Source organism: Odontesthes bonariensis, chromosome 5 (assembly GCF_027942865.1).
Source record: "Odontesthes bonariensis isolate fOdoBon6 chromosome 5, fOdoBon6.hap1, whole genome shotgun sequence".
In the NCBI taxonomy this organism is placed as follows: Eukaryota; Metazoa; Chordata; class Actinopteri; order Atheriniformes; family Atherinopsidae; genus Odontesthes; species Odontesthes bonariensis.
Window position 1 is genome coordinate 18,888,863 of NC_134510.1, and position 25,661 is coordinate 18,914,523.

At 39.9% G+C, this 25,661-nt stretch overlaps 1 protein-coding gene across 1 annotated transcript in view; it reads right to left on the reverse strand.

Annotated features, from left to right (window-relative positions):
• Positions 1–25,661, reverse strand: part of cdkal1 (CDK5 regulatory subunit associated protein 1-like 1) — a 224,029-nt gene that overhangs the window by 177,921 nt on the left and 20,447 nt on the right. The window contains exon 4 of the mRNA XM_075465108.1: positions 3,141–3,225. Within this exon, the coding sequence (XP_075321223.1) occupies positions 3,141–3,225 (85 nt within the window). The remainder of the gene's footprint in view (positions 1–3,140; positions 3,226–25,661) is intronic.

Here is a 25,661-nt window from a genome sequence, read left to right on the forward strand (position 1 = left end):
AGAGTGGTGTAAGTGTATAAGCTACATTTGCTTGTGGCTGTAATTCAGTAGAAGCACTGGTCCCGACCACAAACAAATGTCACAAAGTTGTTTCCTTTTCCCCAAATGCACATCAAGTGTTTGTCAAATTTGGGGAAAACTACCTCCTGTTTTTGTGCATTTGAGCTGTGTATTGTTGCCAGCCACAGCCACTCTCCTATATCGTGCGGGTCTACTTTGTGTGCTCCACAAACGGAACGGCAGGAGTCCCACAGGGAGAAAAAAACATTCAGAAAAGGACTAAGGAAATTTCAAGATTGATTAATGAGATCACAGATGCAGAGAAAACGCTGAAGCATAAAGGGATGTAAAGAAAATAATTCATAAACGTGGAAATATCCTTTATGTGATTTCTCTGCTTTTCCTTTTTCTGAATAGTGTTTGACATTTTGTATTGGCTTTACTTTTGCTGTTTCTCAATCGTTTGGCATCTTTTATTTGTCAGTTATTTTTCGCTTCTTTTTTTAGTTGGTAGATTCAGGTCTTGAACCTGTAACTTCAAAGTGCAGAAGCCAGTGAAGCCAACACGACCGTACTTACAACTGGACCAAATCCCTGAACATATCAATTAAATCGTTCCTCTGGGAAGAACTCGGTTGCACGGCCAACTGGATGCAACACGGTCTTGTACAGTATATGCAATGTGAGACACTGATGGCAGTTTTCTGAGGAACAGGATTTTCTTCCTCTGTGTTTGGTCAGACTACAGCAGGAAACTCTGTCACCAGTTCACTGCTCGTTCTTTTGATAGACCATCCGACCAAACTGATAATAAGTATATTTAGACTGCATTTCAACCTTCCTAAAAGGTAAGAATCGGTCAAAAATGCATTCACTAATAATTAATGCATTAACGGTCAGATGACATCGGATTTCTTCCTCCAGTCTGGGAAGGTCTGGAGGTCTCTGCTTAAGTAATCCATAAAGCTCAACAGCAAAAGCTTGATTTTGCAGTCAGAATCACCAGCTGGCTAAGTCTCAGAGAGAGGCACATATCCACCAGGTGCGTGTGCCCATGACGGAGGGAAATTAATCAAAATGCAAAACAGTTTCTTGCTTATTTTCTCTGCGTTTATGCAAATATGTGTACTCGTTTCTCCTTGTAAGTGTTAGTGACAAGCAGAACAGTGAGTAGGTGGAATCTGACATAGAGGCAGGAAAAACCTCTAACACACACGTGAACCAACGGACAAGTATACATGTTTGGCTGATGCTTCTAGACATATACTTAGAAATCTGAGTAAATCATTTCAACTAATCAAAAATTACTGTATAACGAGGGCATGCACATCTTTGTCTTGTATTTACATTAAAAAAGAAAAAGAAAAAGAAAAAGAATTTACAAGCTGGACTGAATTTTTAGTTTAGCTTGGTTAGTTTTGTTTTGCCCATCCAGTGATTGCAGTGTTCAAACTATCCCAGACTGCTTTAGTCAAGGAGCCATTTTACACCAAACTGACATAAAAAACTAGCAGCAGCAGCAACAAATGGGCCCCCTCCTGGGTCTCTTCACATCGTGAGTTGTTTATACAAAGAAATAACACTCAAGCATACAGCAAAGGCCATGTCCAACATCTATGCCTGGGCAAACTTTCTAGCACAGAAGGGGGCAGCAGTCAATTTACTGTATTCAACGAGAGAAACCAGAAGAAAACCCTGATTTAACCCATTTAGGCCTAAAACGCCTGGAAAAGAATGCCTGTAAAACCTATGGGCGATTTCAGAAAGACCCCCTAAAACCTGAAGTTTTTCTGGAAATTCAGCAATTGTGTCAACGCCTACTAAATGATTGATTTCTCAGCCTCTGTAGCAGAACAAAATTCAAAAAGTATTTGAGGGCTTACACCTGTGGCTTTCTTTGGAAATTTAGTTTATTTACATACACCTTCACGAAAATAGAAAATGTAAAAAGTAAAGTGCAGGAACAGCACTATTTTCAATAAAAAAATAGTAATAAAATAAAATAAAATTTAATTTTATATTAAATTATTTATTCATCTATTTATATATTTATTTTATCGCCAGTAATCTCTTCGTACTGGCAGCACAAGGAGCTCAGCCCATACACATTCCAATAAACGTTTTCATCTCCGGCACAGTTACGTGTGACCACCTTGCCATCTTTGCTCGAGCTGGAGTCTGAAGTACCTGGTTACTGTATCTATTCATCTCGGAAACAAGATGCGCCCAAAGCTCCCCAGTAAAAATATGATTAAATGCCTGCAACGGTGTGGCATCTGCAGGTAAACCGACTTTCACCCCTGGTGTGCGGTTGAAACCTCTCCGTCGATTACGGTAGTAATTGTCAGTCTTCCACTCATATTCAAACCCTTCAAAATCATCCTCAAACACATGTGCTAGCCATAAAGCTTGATCAATTGGGTGAGCATGTTCATCAGCATCATTAAAGCCAAGAAAACTCCTCACAATCGCTACCGTCTGAAATGTCTTCCCACTGAAAGTCCTCCATGCTTGTTCGATGTAACTTAACTTCAAAACAATGACACGAGGAACATGACGACACTCTCACGTGTCTATTATAATGCATTTAATTGGCGCAGAGGTCAATAATTGGTGCAAAACAACCTTATACATGAAAAAAGACGTGTACGCTTTCCCGGCCTTAAAAGGTAGAATAACGCAACAGCGCCCCCGGCTTTAAAGGTAGAAATGCGGCAATGCTTTCCCGGCGTCAATGGGTTAAAAAAAATAAGAATGCAAACAAGTCAGTGTTTTCTTATCTCCACACCACTGCACTTCACTCATAAAAGTTTGACGATAAACTGAACTAAGTGCACGAAATCATGGATTTTCTAGCTATCCCGAACAGCCAATTAAAATGAATTCTGCCTCACAACCCAACACCAATTAATCCTGACAAAAAATGTTTGAAGAAGTTCTCTCAAGCTCCCAGAAATTCCCCAAAGATCAGTTGTTTGCTTATTGTATAAAGACTTAAACAGAACCTGAAAAACTTATACTCAACTAGCTTATTTTCATCCAGTGCCCCGCCCCCCTTTTAACTGGCTACCTTGAATCACAGTTAGGAAGTAAGGTGTTTGTCTGTGGATGTTGTGTGCTGTATTTGGGGGTTTCAGTACTTGATAGAGTTTCTGAAGTGGTCCTCAGCAGGGTTTTTCACTGTGCAGCTGTTGAGCAGCCAGACGTCCGCTTCCGTCGGGTCATCTGAAGAAAGAGAAAAAAGGTCTGGTTTTTCCACTGTTGCAGTTGTTAAAAAAAAAACACACACGCACATGGCATCATAAACCAGCAGGAGACCTCAACTGGCCTCTGGCACAGTTTGTGTCGACTAAATTGTCACCTCTACCGAAGATTGAGAGATAAACTGCTTTATGTTTCTCGACCAAGGAGACTCTATTCTTTCTCTATTGAGTTTAGGGTTCAGCCTGTTTACAAAACAAAAAGAAAAGAATATAAAACTTTTTTTCCCTTTGTTATCAAAAAAAAGAAGGCAAAAAAAAAGAAGAAAAAAATAAATCTCACTGGCTATAATTCCTCCTGTAAAACTCAAGCCGCTCAAATAGAACAAAAGGTGAGGGAGTAAAGATGCAAAATGAGTAAAAAATAAGCGGTGATAAAAACAGAGGAAAGTTCCACACTGCCACAATGTAGGTGACAGTAAGAGGTCACATACATACAAAAAAAAAAGAGAAGAACAACAAGAAGATGAAAAAGAAGAAAGTTAGTTCATTTAAAAAAGGACAAATGTGCAACAAAATTAAAAGATGAATTTAACTGGCTTCAATATTTCATGGAATTTTCCACAGATATCATAATACCATTATCTTAGGTTGAGTTAATGTGACTACTATTGTGACACCCATTCAAATATGGAGAGTGAGTTAACACATCATATTTAATATGTTTAATAAAAGCGGCAGATACTGCAGAGCTACTAATACGTGATGGCTGATGGAAAAAAAGTGGGCTAAAAGTGCGATAACCGCATTTCAAAGTGCAGAGCACTCTGTTTTTTGGTGCACAGAGTAAATCACTCCGAGGAAAATGGCAAAAACGGTGGTCTCCACGGTTAAAAACAAATACACGTACCGTCACGCCACGAGGAAACGAGTATCCTATATTTGAGATGATCTTCATGCTCCTATCTCAATTCATTAGCTTCATTCCATGTGCAGCTATGAGCTCTTTGCACCCAATCAAGAAGACCAGAGCTACACTTCTGTTCTCTGCAAAACTGGGAACCCGCATTGTCGCCGCAGTCGCCTGATTTTCCTGGGTCACGCAGAGCAGAGTTGCTATCAAGGGTTTACCATTTTGTACAGAACGATTGGGCAGTTTCTGTGGAAGAGATCCGCTTTGTCGGCTAACCAAAGGTTAGAACCGTTAAAACATGCTTTGGTTTTGAATTGAAAATGCACAGCAACACACATACTAAACCAGCTTCTTAGGTTCAGTTACCTAAAAGAAGTAGGAAGAAATCCCGTTAAGTATCGAGTGAGGAGAACCACCACCTATGTTCGTACAGTAATGGTAAGAGACAGGTCTGTTGACATTACCAGAGGATCACTTAAACATATGCCTAATCATGTGTTTAGTCCACATGCACAGCAGTGGGACGCTCTTTGGGATGTTGCTACTCAAGACGATGGTCGCAGGCCTAACATAGCACGGCCAGGAGAGCTCCTGCCCACCAAAACACACATACTTGAGCAGATTTGGCACGGTGGCAGTGGGAAGCTAAAGGCCTGCTCCTTTACGCCACATTGAACCAGATATTTCACTTGGAATCCATTTCCCTGCTGCAGTCAAGCATATACACAGACACAGGCCACACAGACTGTATTCCCAGCATTAGTTAATGTGATATACACCAACTGTGCTTTTCTGTGAATGAGCATAGCAAGTCCAAGAATATGAAGGAAAAAGAAAGGAGATATTACAAACAACACTGCACCTTTCCTGAAGAAAGTGCTTCTGCTCAACCCCTTGCATGCACACTGCCTCTGGACCCAATGCCAATTAGAATAATACAACAAAAAAAGCATTCGCTCTCTTGGGACATAACAATAAATATCATTAAGTGTCCTCAAGTTTCATGATTTTATATTAACAACTTTGGTCAGTTTGCTAGGAGCTTGAAATCTACCCGATCAGGAAAAGTCTGATATGACAACAAATCTGTAACACAGCTTTTAATTCAAATAGCAAGGACACGGATTCCACCTCATCTTTGCAAAACAGACATACGGCAAATACTGTTCGTGTAAATGTGATGAAGAAATGAATAACCAAGGATTAAAAAAATAAATAAATGAAATAAAAATAAAATCAGAGAAAGAGGAGTATGTTCAGCCGGCAGAGGATGCTCTGTGTGCCCATCTTTGTTCGTCTGACAACCCACACGCTCCCATTGTGGTGGGAGCGGTCTCAGCTGTGTGGCCGCAGTCCTCTTTCCGTCCCAGGGGACTTTTTTCCACCGACAATAACAACCTAGCCATCAGTTTAACTTGCACACCGCACACACACACACACAGAAATATGAGAAGAAATCTGGGGAAAAAAACAACTATCATATATGCACAGTCAGCACATCTTCTCTGCGTGCAGATAAAAACTACACAGAGGTAAATATTTTCCGGTAAATAGTATGCTGGAGCTGTGCCGAATGGGCTTCATTCAAACCTACATCAAAAAGGAAACTTATCAGAACTGACTGCCACAAGAAGTAAAATCTTCCTCTTTTTACTGGAAACGATAACGAAATTATTCAACTGTGCAAAGTCGAATAACTACGCTTTTGTGAAGTAATCATTAACTACGAGGCATTTTCCACTGTCTGACCAAACACCAGGTTACACAGAACTCCCTGTGCTAAAGGTCAATATCACATTTACTTTTGCAACCATTTTGCAAGATCAATATTTGAGTCAACATTTTTTTTTCTCCAGAATCCTTCATCTCTGTGTGAGAAAACAGCCCGAGGCAACTTTCAGTGACACAACACCTAGAAATGCCCATCAATTCCCACGACCTGAGAACACCTCGGACTGTTGGAAAACTTCAGGAATCTCCTATTTGTATGAGATTTGCATAATAATGGACATCGGGCCAATAGCCGAGGACTGTTTTGGTTATTCTTTGACTGTCGTGGACATGTGCAAGGGTGTGAGAGTTTATTACGACAAAAACTGTTTTCTTATCTGATGGAGAGTGTGGCCTCGAGGGTAAAACACACATGCTGGTGTGTGTGTGTGTTGTGAAAACAGTCTAATAGGGTGTGGGAAGAGGTTATCAAATTTTTCCTGTAGGTCTACAACTGAACACTAATAAAAACTGCGGGAGAAATTAACCGCAGACACACAAATTTAATCTTTTTTTTGTTCATTTTTCTTTATCCACTGTGTAGTACTGAGGTCTCTGTTACCTTTGAATATTTTGCTTATATTTCTTTCCACAAATGGTGTAATAATAAATTTTTTTTTATATCATTTCATTCAATATAAGAACTACGTTCTGTTTGACCACAGCAGATAGGAAAATTTGTTCCGGCGTGTGTTTATTGATGAAGAATATATGCAATTCCACCAATCTCTAACCCCTGACCCTGCTGTTCAACCTGCTGTGTGTGCATGTATGCACACAACGTTGCTCCCATGTGTTGGTTTGTGTTTCTATCGGGGTGTTCATTGTGTGTCGAGGTTCATATCATCTCATTCTTTCAAATCCATTTCCACTGAATGACCTAAATCCAATTCATGGGGTTATTTGTGGGCATGACTGTGACTCACACGAGAGAGACGAGCATGTTGGAGAGGCAGCACCTGGACACAGTTCAATCGCATTTCTTCTTATGGAGCCGAGAGGAAAGAATTATGGAAACGGGTGCAGCTTGAGAGAGGGTTGGACGGAGGCGTGAACGGAGACATGGAGGTGCAGCGTCCTCAAGGAGGAGTGCAAAGTGAAAGCAGACTAGAGCGGCCCAAATCAGATTCAAGAACAACCGACAACAAGAGTCTGAGTGAGTAGTATCTTTTGTTAAAAAAAAAAAAAATCATATAATGATATAAACATACAGGATGTCGTGTCTAACGTGTTCCGTTTGCAGAGGCTACGTTTGCGTGTTCGGCTTTATAAATGATTACATAAATGTTTGGTTTCAGAAACGTTATAAAGTGATGCATCCGGCTGGATTTGCGCAGGTGTGCACAGCACCCCACAGAGAAACAGGGACGAGTCTCAGCTGCGGGGTTAGAAGGCAGAGAAACACACAAACAATAACAGGCACGATGGGAATAAGGTGATTTCCCACAACTATGATGTATGGACTGTATGCAGATGTGCCTTGCATGCACAAAGCCAAAGAGAATGAAAATAGTTCATGGATAAAGTGGCTGTATTGAGTCTTATATGGCCTCCGAACACTTGTACATTGGAATTTCTAAGTATGGTATAATAGAGGCATGATGGTGCAACAGTTAGTATCATCACCTCCCTATCAAGGTTGGACTAGACATGCTGATGAATGGATCTCTATTAAGAAAGGCTTCTCCGTGAAACATCTCCATGCTCCCTGTGTGTCTGTTAGAGGTTCCCTCTCAAATCCAGAATGTTGAGTTAATAAACGGGAGACGTCAGCTGTGACCCAAATAGCTTACATATTCACCCGTAGTTGCTGTTAATAGCGACTGCTAAAACGAGAATTGAAGCACTTCACGTCGTAGCACTTTCTGCTTCATTGCTGTCCACTGCTGAGTCACGTGGAAGTAGTTTTATGTTTCAGCCTCATCTTTAAATACACTTCTGCATTAGGGATGCACTAATCTGCCTTTTTCACCTTCGATACCGATATCTGAGGTTTAGTATCGGCTGATACCGATACAGAATAACATTGCGGAAATATGCTAACAAACGGTTAAGTTTCATTGTGTGGAAAAGACTGGGATCATTCTTTTGTGCAAGGCAACATCAGACTTGACTTTAACATTTATTTCCTTTTTTTTTTTTAAACAAATAAACAGATATAAATTTTCTGAATTACTTATTTATTTAATAATTTGTGCACCAGTAAAACAATCTTAACCATAAAAGTATAACAAGTGTAGCTGATTCAGTCAGTGTAATTAGGAATTCAAAATCCAATGTAAAACAAAATATTAAATAAGAGAGGAGCTGAAATTGAGGGGAAAAAACAGCTTCACTAGCTTGGTTGGCAAACTTTCAAAATAAATAGCAATCAGCTCTTTATATAGTTAAGTGTAAATTGGAATTAAACATCCATTACAAAAGCATCTGAATAAAACAATAGCTTCTCTACCTTGGTTAAAAAAAAGGTGTACCTATTTATCAAGTTTTTTCACTACTAGAGGGGGCAGAAGGCCCTTGGATGAATGCCAATGCTGGACAGGACAAGGGGGAATTTTATTTTTTATTTATTTATTTTTTTTTTAATCGCCGATATGGATAACAACAATACCCAATCACAAATTTTCTTCGATATCGGTACTGATATCCAATTCAAATATCAGATCGTGCATCCCTACTTCTCATTTATTCAATCTGCCCACAAAAAAAAAAATATCAACAATGAACCCACATCGGGATTTCTGTCGGTATCCTGCAAACCTGATGGTCTGTGCCAGGCCCATTTTGACAGCCAATTAAAGCCTGTTGTGGACATTCTCCAGGAAGAAGAGTTCTGGTCGTCTGTGGAAACAGTTCAAAATGCTGAGCAAAACCTGAAGTCAAAACTATCCACAAGCAAGACGGGGTTTGCCGAGTGGACTGGCCCAATCATCAAAGGAAAATAATGTCCTTTTACAAAAGAAGGCAGTGAAATAAAACTCTAAAGATGGACCCCGAGGGGTATCAAACATGTTTCACTCTACTTTTAACTTTTTTTTTCCCCTCCAAAACCAGACGTTAAAGTTCAAACTCTGCAATTTAGAGTTGGAAAAAATATAAATGGAGGAGTCTTCTGGAACATACAAACCCAATTAATCAGTCTTGTTTTTTGTGTTTATTGATTAAATTAAATAAGAAGCATGTCATGAATAACATATTTTCTGTCTTTTTTTCCCCAGATCAGTAAAAAAAAAAAAAGCATCTACTTGTAACGCATGAGTAGCTTCAGCAGTAACTAGGCTGAATCTATGGTTTTTAAAAACATTATTGCAATTAATGTAAAGTGCACAATAACATTTAAGGTATTAAATGTATTAAATAAGCTATTAAAATGTCATGCCCACACCGACTTCCGTACCGTGATGAGGTTCCTTTTCATTTTTGGGGCTGTGGTCTTAATGTTTACATATTTCAATTTGACCTTTTATGACTAACCTAAAAACTTTTAAAGCAATGTAGCATGTTCTGACAATACAGTCACACAGAGCACTGTACATGCTTAGCTCTTACTTCTTTACAAAGCACCCATTTTTGGTTTTTCAGGCAGTTCAGGGAAGTTCATTGCAGTCAGTTTATGTATATTTATGTAGGAAAATGAACTCCGGACTCCACTATCTAAGCACCATAAAGCTTTCAAACTTTAATTCTTTCTCCATGATCGATATATACCACATAACCCCGTTTTCAATGTCCTGATGGTGCCTAAAGTATCATATTTTCCATTTAAGATGGATGACTTGACAAGTTTCCAAACTCTCTCTGGCCTTTTCACGCCAACTGTATATACAGAGTATAAGTTATATCATCAAAACTAAATCCACTTAAGAACGGCCCTGGCTGAGTTCAATGGTTGTTTCTTCTTCGCAGTGCTCTGGGTAACTTGGAGGAAATTTCTGACATTGGTCAGGTCCACTGGCAATTTCCACACTCTGTGTAAACTAAAAGAAAGTACATGAGCAATTGAGATTTTCTACAACAAAGTGGCAGATCGGTGGCGTCTCTGATCCCCTGGCTCTGGTACATGATATATGAGGGCTAAAGCCAAGACATTTGAGTGTGTGTGTCTGTGTGTGTAAGAGTGAGAGAGAGAAAAAAAAAATAGAGGCAGACAGGAGGCCTGGGGGTCAATATGATGCTCCTGGTGCTTCACAAACCACAAAATGACCCACTTTCCACTCCATCCCACACATACCCCCAATTACCCCCAAATGCACATACACACTCATTTTTCTCCCTTGTTATATCTGCCCTCTACCCTCCATCCATCCCACACATCTCCAACACGTCGTTCACCCTCCTCCAACACCCCACTCATCGCTCATCTTACACACACACAAATGCAAAGGACACGCTGACCTTGGGATACACTGCAGTGGTGTAGGGGTAAACATGTTAGGGCAAGGGGTGGCTTTGGGGTGAATAGTAACACTTGACTGAGCTAACAAGAGCTGTATGGCTGATAGGCTGACCATACAGCTGAATGCCAAGCATACTGGCTGGGAAGACAGGTGGACTGGAGGGCACCGGAGGGCGGCGACCCACTCATCACTGGAATATTTTACACACAAGTGACAGTACTGTCATGAGGTATGTCCCCAAACAGATCTGGCAGCAAGTCAAAATTCATTTTATTGTGAGAACTAATCTGTGAAAAGTGTCATATGTAAAACGTCAGAAAAATCCCACATATTTTTCAGTTCGAGTTAACGTCCCTGTTTTTCAACGCGGGGAAGGTGTAACTTCTCATGTGTGACGGGTTTCAGTTGCAACAGGCCAGGTACGTTCCAGCGTCATGGATGGAACACAACGATGAACGAAATTCAGACACTAGAAATGGAGACGACAGAAAAATATTTACTGTGGCATGAATGTACCATTAGTACGATCCTGTGATATAGCACCGAAATGTCAATTCATCTATAAGTGTGTCACCTCTCGTTGAATAATTGCTTCCAAGTGAACGCACAAGTCAGAAAACTTGTAATCATTGAAACAGTTTTAGCGTAGCAGTATTCAAAAGGTGGAAGAAAAGAAAAACAAGCCGCTCCTCAGAGCTACAGTGGCTGTCCTCTTAAAATCGAATCTGTGATTCTTTCACAAACTAGCGCTGAAAAACAGGCAGGTAAGTGCTTCAGCCACAGGGGTTGTCGATAGAAATCAGTTTCTGTGACAGCTCAGACAGCATGAAGGACACTGCTTCATGTCAATCTCTATGGATGATGTGAAAGGGAAACACACTTTCATGCTCTCTGGCACAAACAAATATTTTACTTTGATGCAGGGCATGAAAGAGAAAACTGAAAAACATTCAAAGCACGTTCTTTGGTCAGATGCGACCAAAATGCTTTTTTTTTTCCCAGCTGTAACCAGTGTGTTTGGTGTAAAGCTGGCCATAACGTGGTCATAATGAATGCAATCAATTTGGTGTAGTACAGAAGAGGGAGTGTAATAATGTGGGATGGCTTGAGCGCAATAGGTTTTGGGATCGGAACATTTATACGTGGCACCATGAATGCCTGACAATATTGCAAAATACTTACTGACAAGAATAAAGTCTCTAGCTAAAGAGCCAAAGCACACATGTCTCTAAAGAGGAAACAAATACAAACAACTGACCTGGTAAAGAATGCTGTCTGATTGGAATCTGATCAAACAAAAAAGCAGAAGAGCAACACAACCACTGCAGTAAAGACGAGCTGAAACAGAACTGGCCCTGTTGAACATCCCACTTGTGCAACACTGGTTTTTCCATCAGCTGGATGGATAAACGCATTGGAAAACATAAAGGGTTTGTCAGTTGTGTGGCAACGTGTTCATACTGCTGGGCTTATATTCTAAACCTAAAATCGAAGCATTTTATTAAAAATATCAGAAGCAAGTAATGCATCTTTTCAAAGGTGACATCAGTTTAAACAATTTGGCATTTCCATAAAGTTGGACAGGCTGCCCTCACTCCTGTTGTCCACTGCATGTCAATTTAATCATTCATTTATAAACACCATCAGCATAAGCATTGCTTTTGGTCAAACTTTTAAATGTGCTGCCCTCAAACACAATGCATTCGTGTTAAATAATTCATCTGGGGAGATGGATCGAAACATCAAAGAAGGCAATGACAGCAGGCAGTGTAAATATTAAGCCTTCAAATTGAAAATTTACAATATCCCACAGCTTCCGTCATTTCAACTCGCACAAGGAAATGATAACGTGGTCGAAATGTAACAGCTTCGGGCACACGCACGCACAATCATATTCCCAAAGCATGTGCGTGAGAGCGACTGTGAGAGGAGACAAGCTGGGCATGTCTGGTTAGGACAACAAGACAGAGTCCCAGCTGACAACATTTCTCTCTAAAAGGTTCCTTTTCCTTGGGGAAAGAGTAGCATCGAACGCGTGTGCGCGTGTGTGTATCAGTGCATCTACCTTACTGGCATGGTAAATTGTAAATGGGTCATAGAGGACTTATGACTTCTACCTACAATCACATCTTACACACGAGAACTTGCACGAGCAAACAGTCACATTCACATTAATATGAAATACACAAAAACGCACGCACGCGCACACACACACACAGAGGAGCCTTGGGGTTTGGCAGTTGGTCTATCCGTCTAGCAGGGTGAGCAACCACTCAGCCGTGGATGATAATGCAATCAACTGTCATTAGAGGCATGCTGGCTGGCTTCACATGCACGCGCACGCGCAAACACACGCACACACAAACACGCAGATACAGTTATCCACAACACACAGGTACCAGGCAGTCACAAATGAAGACCGACAGCATGACCGTACCAATTCACTATATCAACATGTTTCCACTGTCAACTTCTCAATTCCTCATATTGACACTCACATTGTGAGGAGTAAATTAAATCATTAGCAGAAAATCTTTAATGAATGTTTATGGCATAGACTGGGGGTTGGGGGATTAAGATTCTCATGTTTTATTGGGGCCAAAGTATCTTCAATACAAATACGAACAAACAAGCAAATGAATGAATAAATATTTGAAAACTGCCAATTGAAAGTGTGCCTGGGGAGTTTCTGAGGACAATATAAAGGCACAAACAGTCTGGGAAGGGAGTCGGATCGAAGTGAAAAAGTCCTTCATCCTTGGGAGAAGAGGAATTAGTGAATGGTGATGTGAAAATGAAAGCCACAGATTATCAAAGGAGACGATGGTACGCTCAGAAGAAAAGATCCTTTAAACATCACTGCAGTCTAACAAAAGGTCTGAATATACAGGGGGGGGGGGTTACATGTAAAATTGTATCCATACAGTTTCCATATCAAATAATATCATCATCGTATATCATTATTGTTCTGAAACATTTTGGTCCACACTGAAAGAAGAAGAATATATCCAGTCTTTTACCACTTGCACTGAGCAATAATCCACTCCTCAATACTGGAGCAACACAATTCATCCTCACTTTAAAAATCACAAAGCGCCTGGGGATGCACGATGCCAAAGACAGGTAGGCTCTGCAGCAGGTGATTAAAACAGCCCAGAACACCAGTGGTACCCCACCTACCAAGCATCAGTGATATCAATGAGATGAGGTGTCGGAACAGAGCCCAAAGGACACTGTAGGACAAAAACAATGCCAGCTGCAGCCTATTCATCAAACAAAACAGTGGTATCCAGTCGTGGCACAAGACTTGAGAAGCAGTTTCTTTCCTCGGGCAGCAAAAATATTAAAGTAATCCTCTTAACTCCACTTTGACAACAATCTTTGGTGATGTATTGATAATTCAACCTTTAGCTGAATGATTACTAGTAAATTGAATGTTGAGATAAAGTCACAACGACAGAAAGGAATCACAACAAAATCTTCCTACTTTTTTTTGATTGATTGATTGATTTTTATTTTCGAACATGTATAAAAAAGAAAATGTTTGTAACTATTTGTTACTACAAAAGAAAGAAAAAGAGAAATTAAAAAAATAATATATAAAAAATCCAATCGCATAAAGTGCTAATACATAACAACACTAGTGATGCTCTGATCAGCATTTTTTGGACCGATCACCGATCACCAAAATCATGATCTGCCCGATTGCCGATCACTGCCGATCACGGAAGGAATCTGACATTTCCATGCCTTTCATCTAGCAGAGAGTGCACCATTTATAGAAATTAAACCGTCAGAGGTAGCTGGGGACATGTAAAACATGAATCTGGTGGAGTTTGCAGAAAACAATTGTTTTTTTTATTTTCTATTAATATTTTAATCTGCCCATATACACCATTCATTAGGTATGCTTTCAACATCAGATTATTAAACAATGATGTAGTGAAATGACTTGAAAATCACCACAGAGGTAGCTGGGGACATGTAGAACAAGAATCTGGTGGAGTCGGCAGAGAACATTTTGATTTGGTTCTAAATGAAGTTTTCAAATCTGACTATGCAGAAATGAGTTTGATTCTGAATATGCTTCAATAATTTTGTTCTATCATTTTGTTTTAATCATTAAAAAGAATGTAGTAAAAAAAAAAAAACAAGTAATGACAGGTGTATGTATTCCAACAAATGAAAAATCAACTTCGATATAGATTTCTGAGTTTACGGGGTGCACTTGAATGCACCATAAATCCGCCGTACAACGCGATGTAAACGGGCACTCGATTTTCAAGTGTAGCTAGCGCGACCGTGCCTCTCCGAAGCGCAGATGGCGTGACCGCAGTAAGTTTCACATCTTTCTGACACACTTTGAAGAAATTCCAGACAGGAGAGGTCATGTTGTCGAGATGCACTGTAGAGGTTTTGCCTGTTCGGTTCTGTACACACGTCACGGACCACATTAGAAAGTGGTCGCTAGTAATTTACGTCAAAAAAAAAAAAAAAAAAAAGCTAGTAATTTACGTCACGTGATCAGTTTTTTGATCGGCATATTTTTCCGATCGCCGATCAGGCTATTTTTGGGCATTATCGGCCGATCATGATCGGCAGCCGATCGATCGGAGCGTCACTAAACAAAACGCCACACATTGTTCGAAAAAGGAATGGGAAGAAGTACAATACTTTTTTAGTTTCCCACCCCTTTTTAACTACTCTTCAGTTTGTAAATATCCTAACTACAATACACCTATATAAATACATACCATATATACACTTCCTAAATATCTAAATAAATATATAATCACAAAAATAAATATATACTACACACATATCCTTGTAAATATAAATGTAAATATGAATATATATAACTATCCCCATAAATAAATATATACCATATACTAATTAAATTACAATATAACAATTAACCCTATTCTATTCATATATTTATCCCTCATCGTCCTCTGTTAACATACTTCCTCTTCCATGTACGTGTTTAAAACAATTTTTTTTTGGTACCTTTTTTTAAAACAGAATTATATTTGCACTTTTTTTTATTTCTGTCTCCAGACTGTTCCACAAAGTCACTCCACAGCTCGATACGCACATGCTTTTCATATTTGTTCAGACCTTTGAGTAGGCTTTCCCAAAAGTACATGTTCGAAACTGGAAGTTTCCAACTTACTCTGAGGCCTAAGAAAGTGGCATGTTTTTTTATACGCATCCTGACGTGTGGACATCATTAACGTTACAATTTTCCCCTTTCTGTCCACATCTCTTTCTCTCTCACATGCACACATACAAACACGGTGTACCAGACTACAATCCTCTCAGGCTCTCAGTCAATATCAGCTTTAAGAGGCTGAAAGTCACAGCAATAGGACTGTGTGCATCATCTATAGTCTGCACTGAGGAGACAGTTTTAGCTGCATATGAATGTCCCGATGTGTCAGTGTGCACTAAGAAGGAGGGAGGGTATGCCTGGATAGGCACAGCAGGGGTCCGTGATAGCACTCACATCCACACTTTGACAACATCTTAGAAAGATCTATTCACTTGGGATTTCTCTCCTGTCCTTAACAACTCTAAGCACATTACCGTTAGAGAGGGAGAGTCAGCCTGACAGACAGAAGCAGTAAGAGACAGGAGCCGAAAGGATCCAGAGCTGAGATGGAAGAAATTATCAAAAGCAAGAAGTTAAAAAAAAAAAAAAATGATGTGATTAAAAAAAGAAATCTAATGACTCAAGATAGAAGTGTTTGAGAGCGGAGACGGAGAAGAAAAGATTAAATATGCAGAGAAATCAACGGAAAGCGGGCAAAATAACAAGGTTGTGCAAAAGAGACCCGGCATTAGAAGATTAAGTGGGAGTAGCTCTGTGAAAAATAGCAGGTGAGCTCAGCTGACAGCGGAGCAGCAATGATGAATGCTGCAAGACAAGCCAACCACTAATTTGGATGGCAGGGGCTTGGTACTACAGGGCAAGAGGATGGAGTCAATCTGTCTCTCTTACATGTGATCACAAAGTCACAGCAGGTGCACCTGGGTCCAGAAAAGAGCCTCGTGCTCAGAACAAAAGTAGAAGAAGCCACTGAAAGTACTTCACAAATAACCAGTTACATACCTTCTCTATCGACTGTTTGCTTGGGCAAGTGTTTCGAGTCGACGACTTGAGAGACAGCAGAGGAAGTTGTGTGTAGTTAAAGTGGACAGGAGATTTGACAGTGCGCATGCACAGTGCAGGAATACATATATTCTGAGCCATTAAATGTCAAAGCAATCGCACGAGAAGAAGACAAGCGGGCTTGTAGGGCAAAATGTACAAGAAAGGAAAGTAATGATAAACATCTGGCAGTCAATTCGCCGAGATTCCAAATGTGCATTAAGTGGGATTTATTGAGTGGCAGAGGATGGGAACCAGGACTTTTGCTATTACATGTCCTACCTTGCAAAGATAGGAAGATTTGAGGCCTCAGGTCCATGCAATAATTGGGGCCAATCACCAGTCCGTAGCTCAGACAGAAAACCATTATGATCATCAGCACAGACATGAAAAGATATTTCACACAGCGAGAGAGGGATTATTAGAGTCAAGGGCACTGAAGTCAGTGTGTCTGTGAGAGAGAAGGACCAGGAAGGTTAGTGAGTGACAGAGTAATGTACCGCGGATTTAAGTTAAAGCACCAACCTCAAAGTGAAACATGGCACACACGTTCGCTTTCTAGATGGATGCCAGCATAATTGCCAGGGCTGGATGAATAAATAAATAATTAAAATCTCTCTTCAAATTAATTGTCATCTTTAAATAATTCATCATAGACGGTAGAAGTGATCCTGGTAGAAAGAAAAAAAAAAGACATTTTAGGGTTTACATCTGCGATGTAATTTTAACAACATGCAGACAAAAGTAGTAAAGTTAGAGTAGCTAAAAGTTGCTAGTTAGCATATGTATGTGGCTCGTGTTTAGGTTGGATTAACCAGATTTGTTACGCGCTCATAATGTGATTATTTTATTGAATTAGTTGCCAATTGTGTGACAGACCGTGTCGGAATTTCTTAAAAACACTCCATTTGGAGTGGGCCTCTGAAAAGCCCCTATATGTTGTGGGTGAATATCCAAGTACGCTCTCAGTTTCCACTCTGCCTGTTTGCAAAGTGATCGCTGAAGTGGATGTCCTGGTAATTTGTTGCAGAATCTAGTATTTACAATATGTTAAAACGGTATGCGATGCCATTTTTTTCGAGTAAAGATGAATGATGTTGCCATATGGTGAAGGTCTTTTAGAAGTTTTTCAAAATTGTTCATTTTCAATGCATTCAACTGCACATGCGGACATAAACAAGTGGTCAAGTGAGATTAAAACATGAAACATCCAAGAAAAAAATGAATATTTGGTCGACAGTTAAGACTGAGAAAGACTTGGTTTTACTATTTATCCAATCATGTCCCCCCTTGCAGTTTTTTTTTTTTTTTCATTTGTTCAACACTAGGGTTTCTTCCCATCTTAATCTACAAGATATTGACTGCTCATGATGTTCATTTGATGTGACTATTAATTCATCTTGAGAATGACTCAATCATAATCCAATCAACGATCTAACCGAGGTAGGAGATCAGTACCAATACCCAGTCAATACTTACACGATCTGAGAAATGAAGTAAACCCTTCCACTGCTCATGTGTGAACAGAAGGAAAGTCAGTATGTAAGTTGCTCTATTCTACCAAAAGTGCATTTAGCCTGAACCAAACTCGGCAAGTCGGCAAAATGCTGAATTACTACCATTCTGACGACAAGCTGGGAACCAATCAGGTAGCATCTAGAAGCCAAGAAGAGTTTACCATTTTAAATAAGCTCGAGTGCGGTGGTGTTTTTACATCATGTTCAAATATGGCTTCCTTGTTGCGTGTTAGAGCTTTAACCTGCATTTGTGGATAGAACAGTGAACTGTGTTAAAAAAAAAAAAATGTTTCTGCAAGCGTTCCCCATGCCGTGATATCCATGCCAGATGATCATGGGCCTCCAGCATCTGTTCTATCCCTTACTCACAGAGATATCAGTACATTCTCAAAACGTTTTGATAATATTATGTACTGTAGATGATGAAACATTGAAAGTCTTCACAATTTTACATTAAGGAACATAATTTTTTTCTGATTGCTGAACCCATCTCGGACCCATCTTTAGATCTAAGAGACTCTACCTCTCCAAGGTGCTCTTTTTATACCCAATCTTGTTACTGAACTGTTGCAAATTAACCTAATTAGTTTCAACATGTTCCTGAAACCGTTTTTTCTTTTTAAGGGTCACATACTTTTCCAGCATTTTGTTGCCCCCCTCCATCCCAAACTCACAATAAGCAAATAATTCTCATACTAAAAATACACTTTTAACATTTCATATGTTATTTTCTACTGTAAACAAAATATCGGTTTATTAGATTTCCAAATCAATTCATTCTGTTCTGCATTTTCCACAGTGTTGCAACTCTTTTGGAATTGATACGTCACTTTGATGGCTTTTTACACAATACAAGACGCAACATGCTCAGTGGAGAAATAAACTGGGTCATGCAACACAGAGTTGAATAACATGAACGAGGCCATTCTAAATGTAATAGTTAGTTAGTAGATGGGTAGGTAAGACAGAGACGCATACAGAGATCAACAGTGTGTATTTTCTCTAACTGTCTTTCAAATGAGGCTTTACAGCAAATATAATAATAATCCACCCAAAATCCAAACTTGCAATGGTTGTGTGTTTAATGCTTAGCAAAACATGAAATTGTGACTAAGTATTTGTTTTAGCTCTCAGGGTGTGTTCTGTATGTTGTGTTTACATGCTGTCTAAAAATTGCATGGACAAATATCATCATATTTCCTTGGTAAAATATCCTAGATAGTAGCGATCATCGACAAATCTGTGAGATCTAAATAACCTGTCAGTCTCTGACCTAAATGATTCAATACTTCACTTTTAACATTTTGGATTCTTGAATACATCACATAATTCAATTATGACATTTAAACTAGAATAAGGTTCACCAAAAATAAGAAAAATGTGCTCTCAGAAATTAATCCAAATGTGATAAAATAAGTATTTTTTTTTTTTTTTTTTTTTAATTATAATTGAAAAAGCAGATATGTAAGTGAGGGAAAGAGACAGAAACAGAGAGTTTTCTGTGCCTCAAAACCAACTGTCAAAATCATGCACACCATGGTAACCGCAGTCAGTTCCCCATTTCACAACAATAACAGACTAGGCAAATATTGACACACCATTTCTCCAACATTACAAATACGATTATATTTGCCGTTTGCCCTAGGAGATGGCAGTTAATATTCAATGGGATGTGTGCTCCTCTGTGTGAGAAGGTGTGGGTGTGTGCTCATGTAGAATTTTCAGAAAGAAGATATATGGGACATGCGAAGAGCACACGTCAATTTGCTCTGTACACAGTAGAATTTGTTAGAGTGGAGAGAGAGATCCTGAAACTTTAATTATACTTAATACTTGTTCCATTCCGTATCCGTTTGTTAGGTAATATATTCGTACCCACACCAGAGGGTAGTGAGCAAAACATAAAAAGTCAGGGGTGTGTGTGTGTGTGTGTGTGTGTGTGTGTGTGTGTGTGATCTTCCCGCTTGTCACCTGGGAAGAGACAAAGAGTGGGAGAAAGCTAAAGAAAAGGGGAAAAGTAGGAGCCACCTGTATGTAAAGGCTCACCTGTCCTTTGACAAACAACACAGATGAATGCTGAATGCGGGCCTGTGGCAGATGTATTGAGCTTCAGTAAAAGTGGAGGTGGTAGCCGAGAAGGGCTGTCTTAATACAGACACAATGCCAAAGCGGCAGTGACCGTTTATGTTTTGTTCTCGACCACAATGGAAAAATACAGCAAGATTTCATATCTGTACACAAGACAGACCACAATTATCAACCCTGTTTTGTCCACAGTTTAGGTTAAGGTCCAAATACATTCTGTAAAGGAATAAACACAACTCTCCCAGGTGATGTGGATAGTTAAAAAGTGATAGTTCGGAGTAGATTCAACCTGGGGTCATTTGAACCGTGACATCCAGCCAAGTAGCCCACCCGAAGTTTTTTCGATCTTGGCTGAACATCAGCTGAGTTACTGAGTTATCCCGAATAGCTTAGTACAAGCGCTAATGGAACCTGGCAGTATCTCCAAAATTACCACACTAAAATCACATGCCATGACACCAAACTTCTACAGTAGTACAAATATGGTCTGTACTCACAAAATGATGCATTTTGAAGTTTGTACATAGTCCAGGAGTTTATTATTATCAACACAAGCCTAATAGCTTCTCTGCTGTAACAAAGCAAGGCTGCTCAATTTCTCCATTGATAAAATAAATTCACAACTCTACAACATAAAAATTCATAAAAATTCATAAAAAATCATGTAGAATATAGCATATACTTTGTTGTCTACAGTAGTAGATCAACCCTCATCTTACTTTGAAGCTCCCAGATCAAGGAAGTGACGTCGACGCAGCTTTAACAGCAGAGAAGCTATCAGGCTTGTGTTGATAATAATAAACTCCTGGACTATGTACAAACTTCCAAATGCATCGTTTTGTGAGTACAGACCATATTTGTACTACTGTAGAAGTTTGGTGTCATGGCATGTGATTTTAGTGTGGTAATTTTGGAGATACTGCCAGGTTCCATTAGCGCTTGTACTAAGCTATTCGGGATAACTCAGTAACTCAGCTGATGTTCAGCCAAGATCGAAAAAACTTCGGGTGGGCTACTTGGCTGGATGTCACGGTTCAAATGACCCTAGGGTGAATCTACTCCGAACTATCACTTTAAGCACTATCCATACGAGTATAAGAAGAGGGGAAAAGATACCATCGGGCCTGCCATTCAACGTACCTCCTTACTTCTTGCAACCCGATCACATAAAATAGTACGATAACACAAATTCCAAGTGCATGTACTAGGTGTTAAATCAGTATTATTCCTTGACATTGGATATACAGCAAAGCTCACTTGCTGGTTCCTGGACATATCTTCTCAAGGTTCTCTAGCACCTAGTCCTTCAGCACTGGTGTACGGTGGAGGTGGGCTGCTGTCAACCTCCTGGCTTCAGCAATCCGCCCATTGTTGCTCTCTCTGGGGCTTTAGTCCAGGATCACCAGATTCGCACAGGTGTGCTCCATTGTCTGGGTCACTACTCATTTACCCTGTCCACCATTGCAAGCTCTCTCCTGCGACCTAACGGGGTGTGGTGGCTGCTGCTGTGAGATGGGATCCACACAGTCGAATGATCCTCCTGAGCCTTGTCACCTCCAGACAACCCTGCAATCCCACACAACTTCCAAGTCAACTTTGTACAATCCCTTCAGCGTACTCTAAGGGTTTCAACAAACATGACGTCAGTTCTGTATATAGACTGAATTTATTGCGACTCCTGATACCAATCCAGCCTTTGAAATCTTAAACTTAAAACGGAGAGGTGATTTTGCCTTGGCTGTCTCCTGGGCCTGAGTACTAAACTGTCTTCATTCTTCAAGGCACATTGTGTTCCATTTATTGTTTTAAATTCATTCAACTCATTTGGAAACGAGAGCTTTACCATCATTGATTCGATACAGGCATTAGTAAGGGGTATTTTACATTGAACAATCGTGGCGCTTCCTGGACCTCTGACTGCTCTGTCATTTCTTTACCATCTTAGAGCCATTGTAAACTTTTACAAAGTTATCCGTCTATGGTGCTCTCAGCTTCCCCAGAAGGCCATTGTTACAACACAAATCTGTTACAGGACAAATCTGCAGGCTCTCCAGGTTACGCTACTGAACAAATGCTGACTGGTTGAAAGTTCATAGATTTTACAAAAAGAGGATGAAGCACCGAAAACCATACATTGCAAAGAAGCACAGCTAAAAAAAAACAATGACAACAGCTGCACTAGACAATCGCCATAATCTTCACACTTAGTGTCACTCTATTACGAAGCAGATCCACTTTAATTTCTGTCCTTTCCACAGCAGGTCAACTACTAAGTTGTGCAATCACAACTAAGAGTAGACCACAACTCAGATCGTTCCACGTATTCGTGAGTCTGCCCCCAAGTGGCAGCAAAACACAATACAAGGCAGTGCGCTAGAGCGCACGGAGAGCAATGCTTAACCGCAGAGTATTCTGCTCAGGGCAGGCACATTCAACTAGCAAGTTTCAGCCACAGACAGAGGCCACCAGCTGAGTTTACAAAGCAATATAGCAATTAACCAATTTAGCGCCTTGTTCCAAGTCTGCAAAGAGAATCAGTACCATCGGAACCACAACTATTCACAGCCCAGCCCACCAACAGCAGGGCAATCGCAACTTCCAGAAAACAGAGCAGCTGGCCTTTATTTCAGGGACAGATTGGACAAACAAAACTGGGCCCAACAACAGTGCACATGCCAAGCATAGGACTGCCTAAGTTTAATCAATATATATATGCATTCATTTGTCTATTTGAGTCATGTTGTCACGCTAACATTTTATGATTATTTAGGTTATTTTGCCACTGAGCCGACGGTTTTGTGCTTCACGCAAATTTAGAACCTCGGATGCGGATTGGTGCCGTTAAACAAGACAAACGCAGTTAACACGCATCCTCTTGAATTGGCCTTTAAACTGAACAAAACACAGAGATAGGATTTAAGACTCCTGTCCGCACATGTGCTCATCTACCTCATGCGCTTGCACATGCAAACACACCCATACATTGTTTCTGATGGGCAACTGACATGGGCAAGCCTACGCAGATATAATCTCTCTGTGTGTCTGCCCCCCTTCCCTCTCTCTCCCTCTCTTTCACACACACTGTTCTTTTCATTAAGTGACCATTAGACTGTAAAGACCATGCTTTGCTTTTAATAATCTTTTACAAAAATCATTGGAGCGGTTGATCTGATTGAAGACAAGAAAGAATGTTTCCAACCTTTTTATGAGCGATCATTTTGGTAATTTCGTAATAGGCATTAATCTTGTTATCAAACAGAGGTTCAAATTTATATCCTTGTATATCTTGAAAGCCTGCCTCATTAAAAAAAAACGGCTATTGCTCTGACTGAAGGTGGTTCCTTAATCCAAAATCCTGTACGCGCGGTGCTCTGTAACCACATAAAACTCATTTAGGAAAACGAGATGTTCATTAACTGCAGAAGCAAATTCGAAGTGATCTCTTGAAAAGTAGAAAATAAAGGGAAGAAGACATGTTTCTATTAACTGGATTGAAGCATTGTAGGTCACTTGTCATTGTAATCTCAGGGAACAAGAAGTTATCCTAACTAAAAAAGACCTTAATGAAGAAAAAAAAAAACAACAACTGCAGAGGACATCCACAAAATGAAAATGAAGAGCTCCTCTTTAGGGATTACTTTAATCTCTGGGAACGTTTTGGACCCAGAAACAGCTGGTGAGTCGGCACATTTTCATTTCCTCATTTTCTACGCCGGGTCAGACACCATTCGCAATGTCGTTTCCATTTCATGTGCATCAAGCCTCAATCGAAAAAGAATCCACCTTGACAAGTGTTATATTTTCATATTTATATCATGTAAATGTGAATCAAACACAGCAATGGAAACTGAGTTACAGTGAAAAAGAGGAACCCACTCAAAACACCAACACGGTTCACTCATAAAGAGGAAACATGTCCAAAAACCAACCACGCAGAAACTGTAGAAAGTTTCATCAATGCTACATTGATAGATAAAATAAATAAATATATATAAAAAAAAGTGAACCCTTTAGTTAAATGAGGTTTTCCTTTGGGACTCCTCAGGCAGCTTCTGTAGAGCCCACGTAGCCTCAGCTTGCGACAGCAGCTCATACCTCTTTCACGTGTTAACGCTCCACGTGTAAAAAGTGCCCTAACTTGATTAATAGTAATAATCAGAACTTGCTTTGTTTTGTTTTTTTTTCATTTCTGTGTTAAATTGAAACAATTTAGGTCATGTGGTCCCTCAGCCCAGATCCAAGCTATGGGACATGCAAATTAGATGCAAATAACACCAGAAAAGTGAAAACTCGTTATGGGCCCTGGTATTAAATACTGAATTTAGCCTCTTGGCATTATAAAAACAGCCAGTTGGGGTTCGTATGCAAATAATATGCAAATAGCCCTGACACAGAGAGTTCTTACTTCTTCTGCTACAAAGAACGGGTGTTCTGAGGACTTAGCAGGCAGACCCTGCTATGATGTAGAGGATTTGAAGCCAACTAATGTTGCCTTCCCTGATACTCACTTTTATATCAACTATCCCATGATCATAAATACAAAATGGAGAGATGATAGATAGAGGAAGAAGAATAAGGGCACAAGTTGTTTTCAAAACTTAAAAAAAAAAACAGACAGTGTTGTCAGCTGAATAGAGGATCAGTGTAGAAACACAGGCACGAGGAGAAAAGAGAGAATAAGAGAGTAAGCCAAGCAATTTAAATATGGAAAGACGACAAGTCAATGTGAAAAAGTGAAGGGTCGCACACGAGAGCACAAAATGAGAAAAAGTAAGACACGAAGGCAGTATAGAAAGAAGAAATGGAAAAAAAATTAAAGGGACAGAAGCCAACATCGTCAAAAAAAAAAAAAGGGGGAAAGAATTCAAAAAGTTCAACCGTGTGAGATGCACAAAAGCAGAGAGAAAAGGGAGGGAGTGCATTTGAAGACATCAGGAAAAAAGTAAACAGATACGATGAGTACACCTACAGGGTTTGCTCATCTAACCTCCCCAGAAAGGAGAGAGGCCTGCACGCAGTTAATTACTCTGGAATATACAGTGCACGCACGGCACATCATAAGCTTAGTGGACCACCTTGTTCGACTGGCAATGTCTCCTAAAATTACATGCAGAAAAACACACAGACGCAAATAAATCAGCAGTTCCACTGCAATCACTGTAAAGCTCTTGCCCTGAGCATACCACCTGATATCCTTACCTGCATTGCAACCACATTTAAAATTAATACAGCGAATCTCTTAATCACAGCCTCTGCCCTCCAACACACACACACACACACACACACACAGGTTTGTTGCTGATGTGCTTAGTGCTAAGAAGCTAAAGGAATTTGGATGTTGGCAGGCAGACTGATGACGAGAGGCTGGCCTGTTTACATTACATATAATAACATTTTAAGTGCACAATAATAAAAATGTTAGTCTGCCTTTTATGCATTTACATTTACGGTACAGATTGGTTGACTTTTAAGCGTTTGCATCTTAGACATCTTTACAAAGATTATTAGGATTCACAACTTCTCGCGTGTCTTTCCCTCAAACTTTTTGGGTGATCTAGTATCTCCATACTCCGTCTAAACAGCCAAGACTTACTGTAGATGCATATTCTGAAATAAATAGTTTCCGAA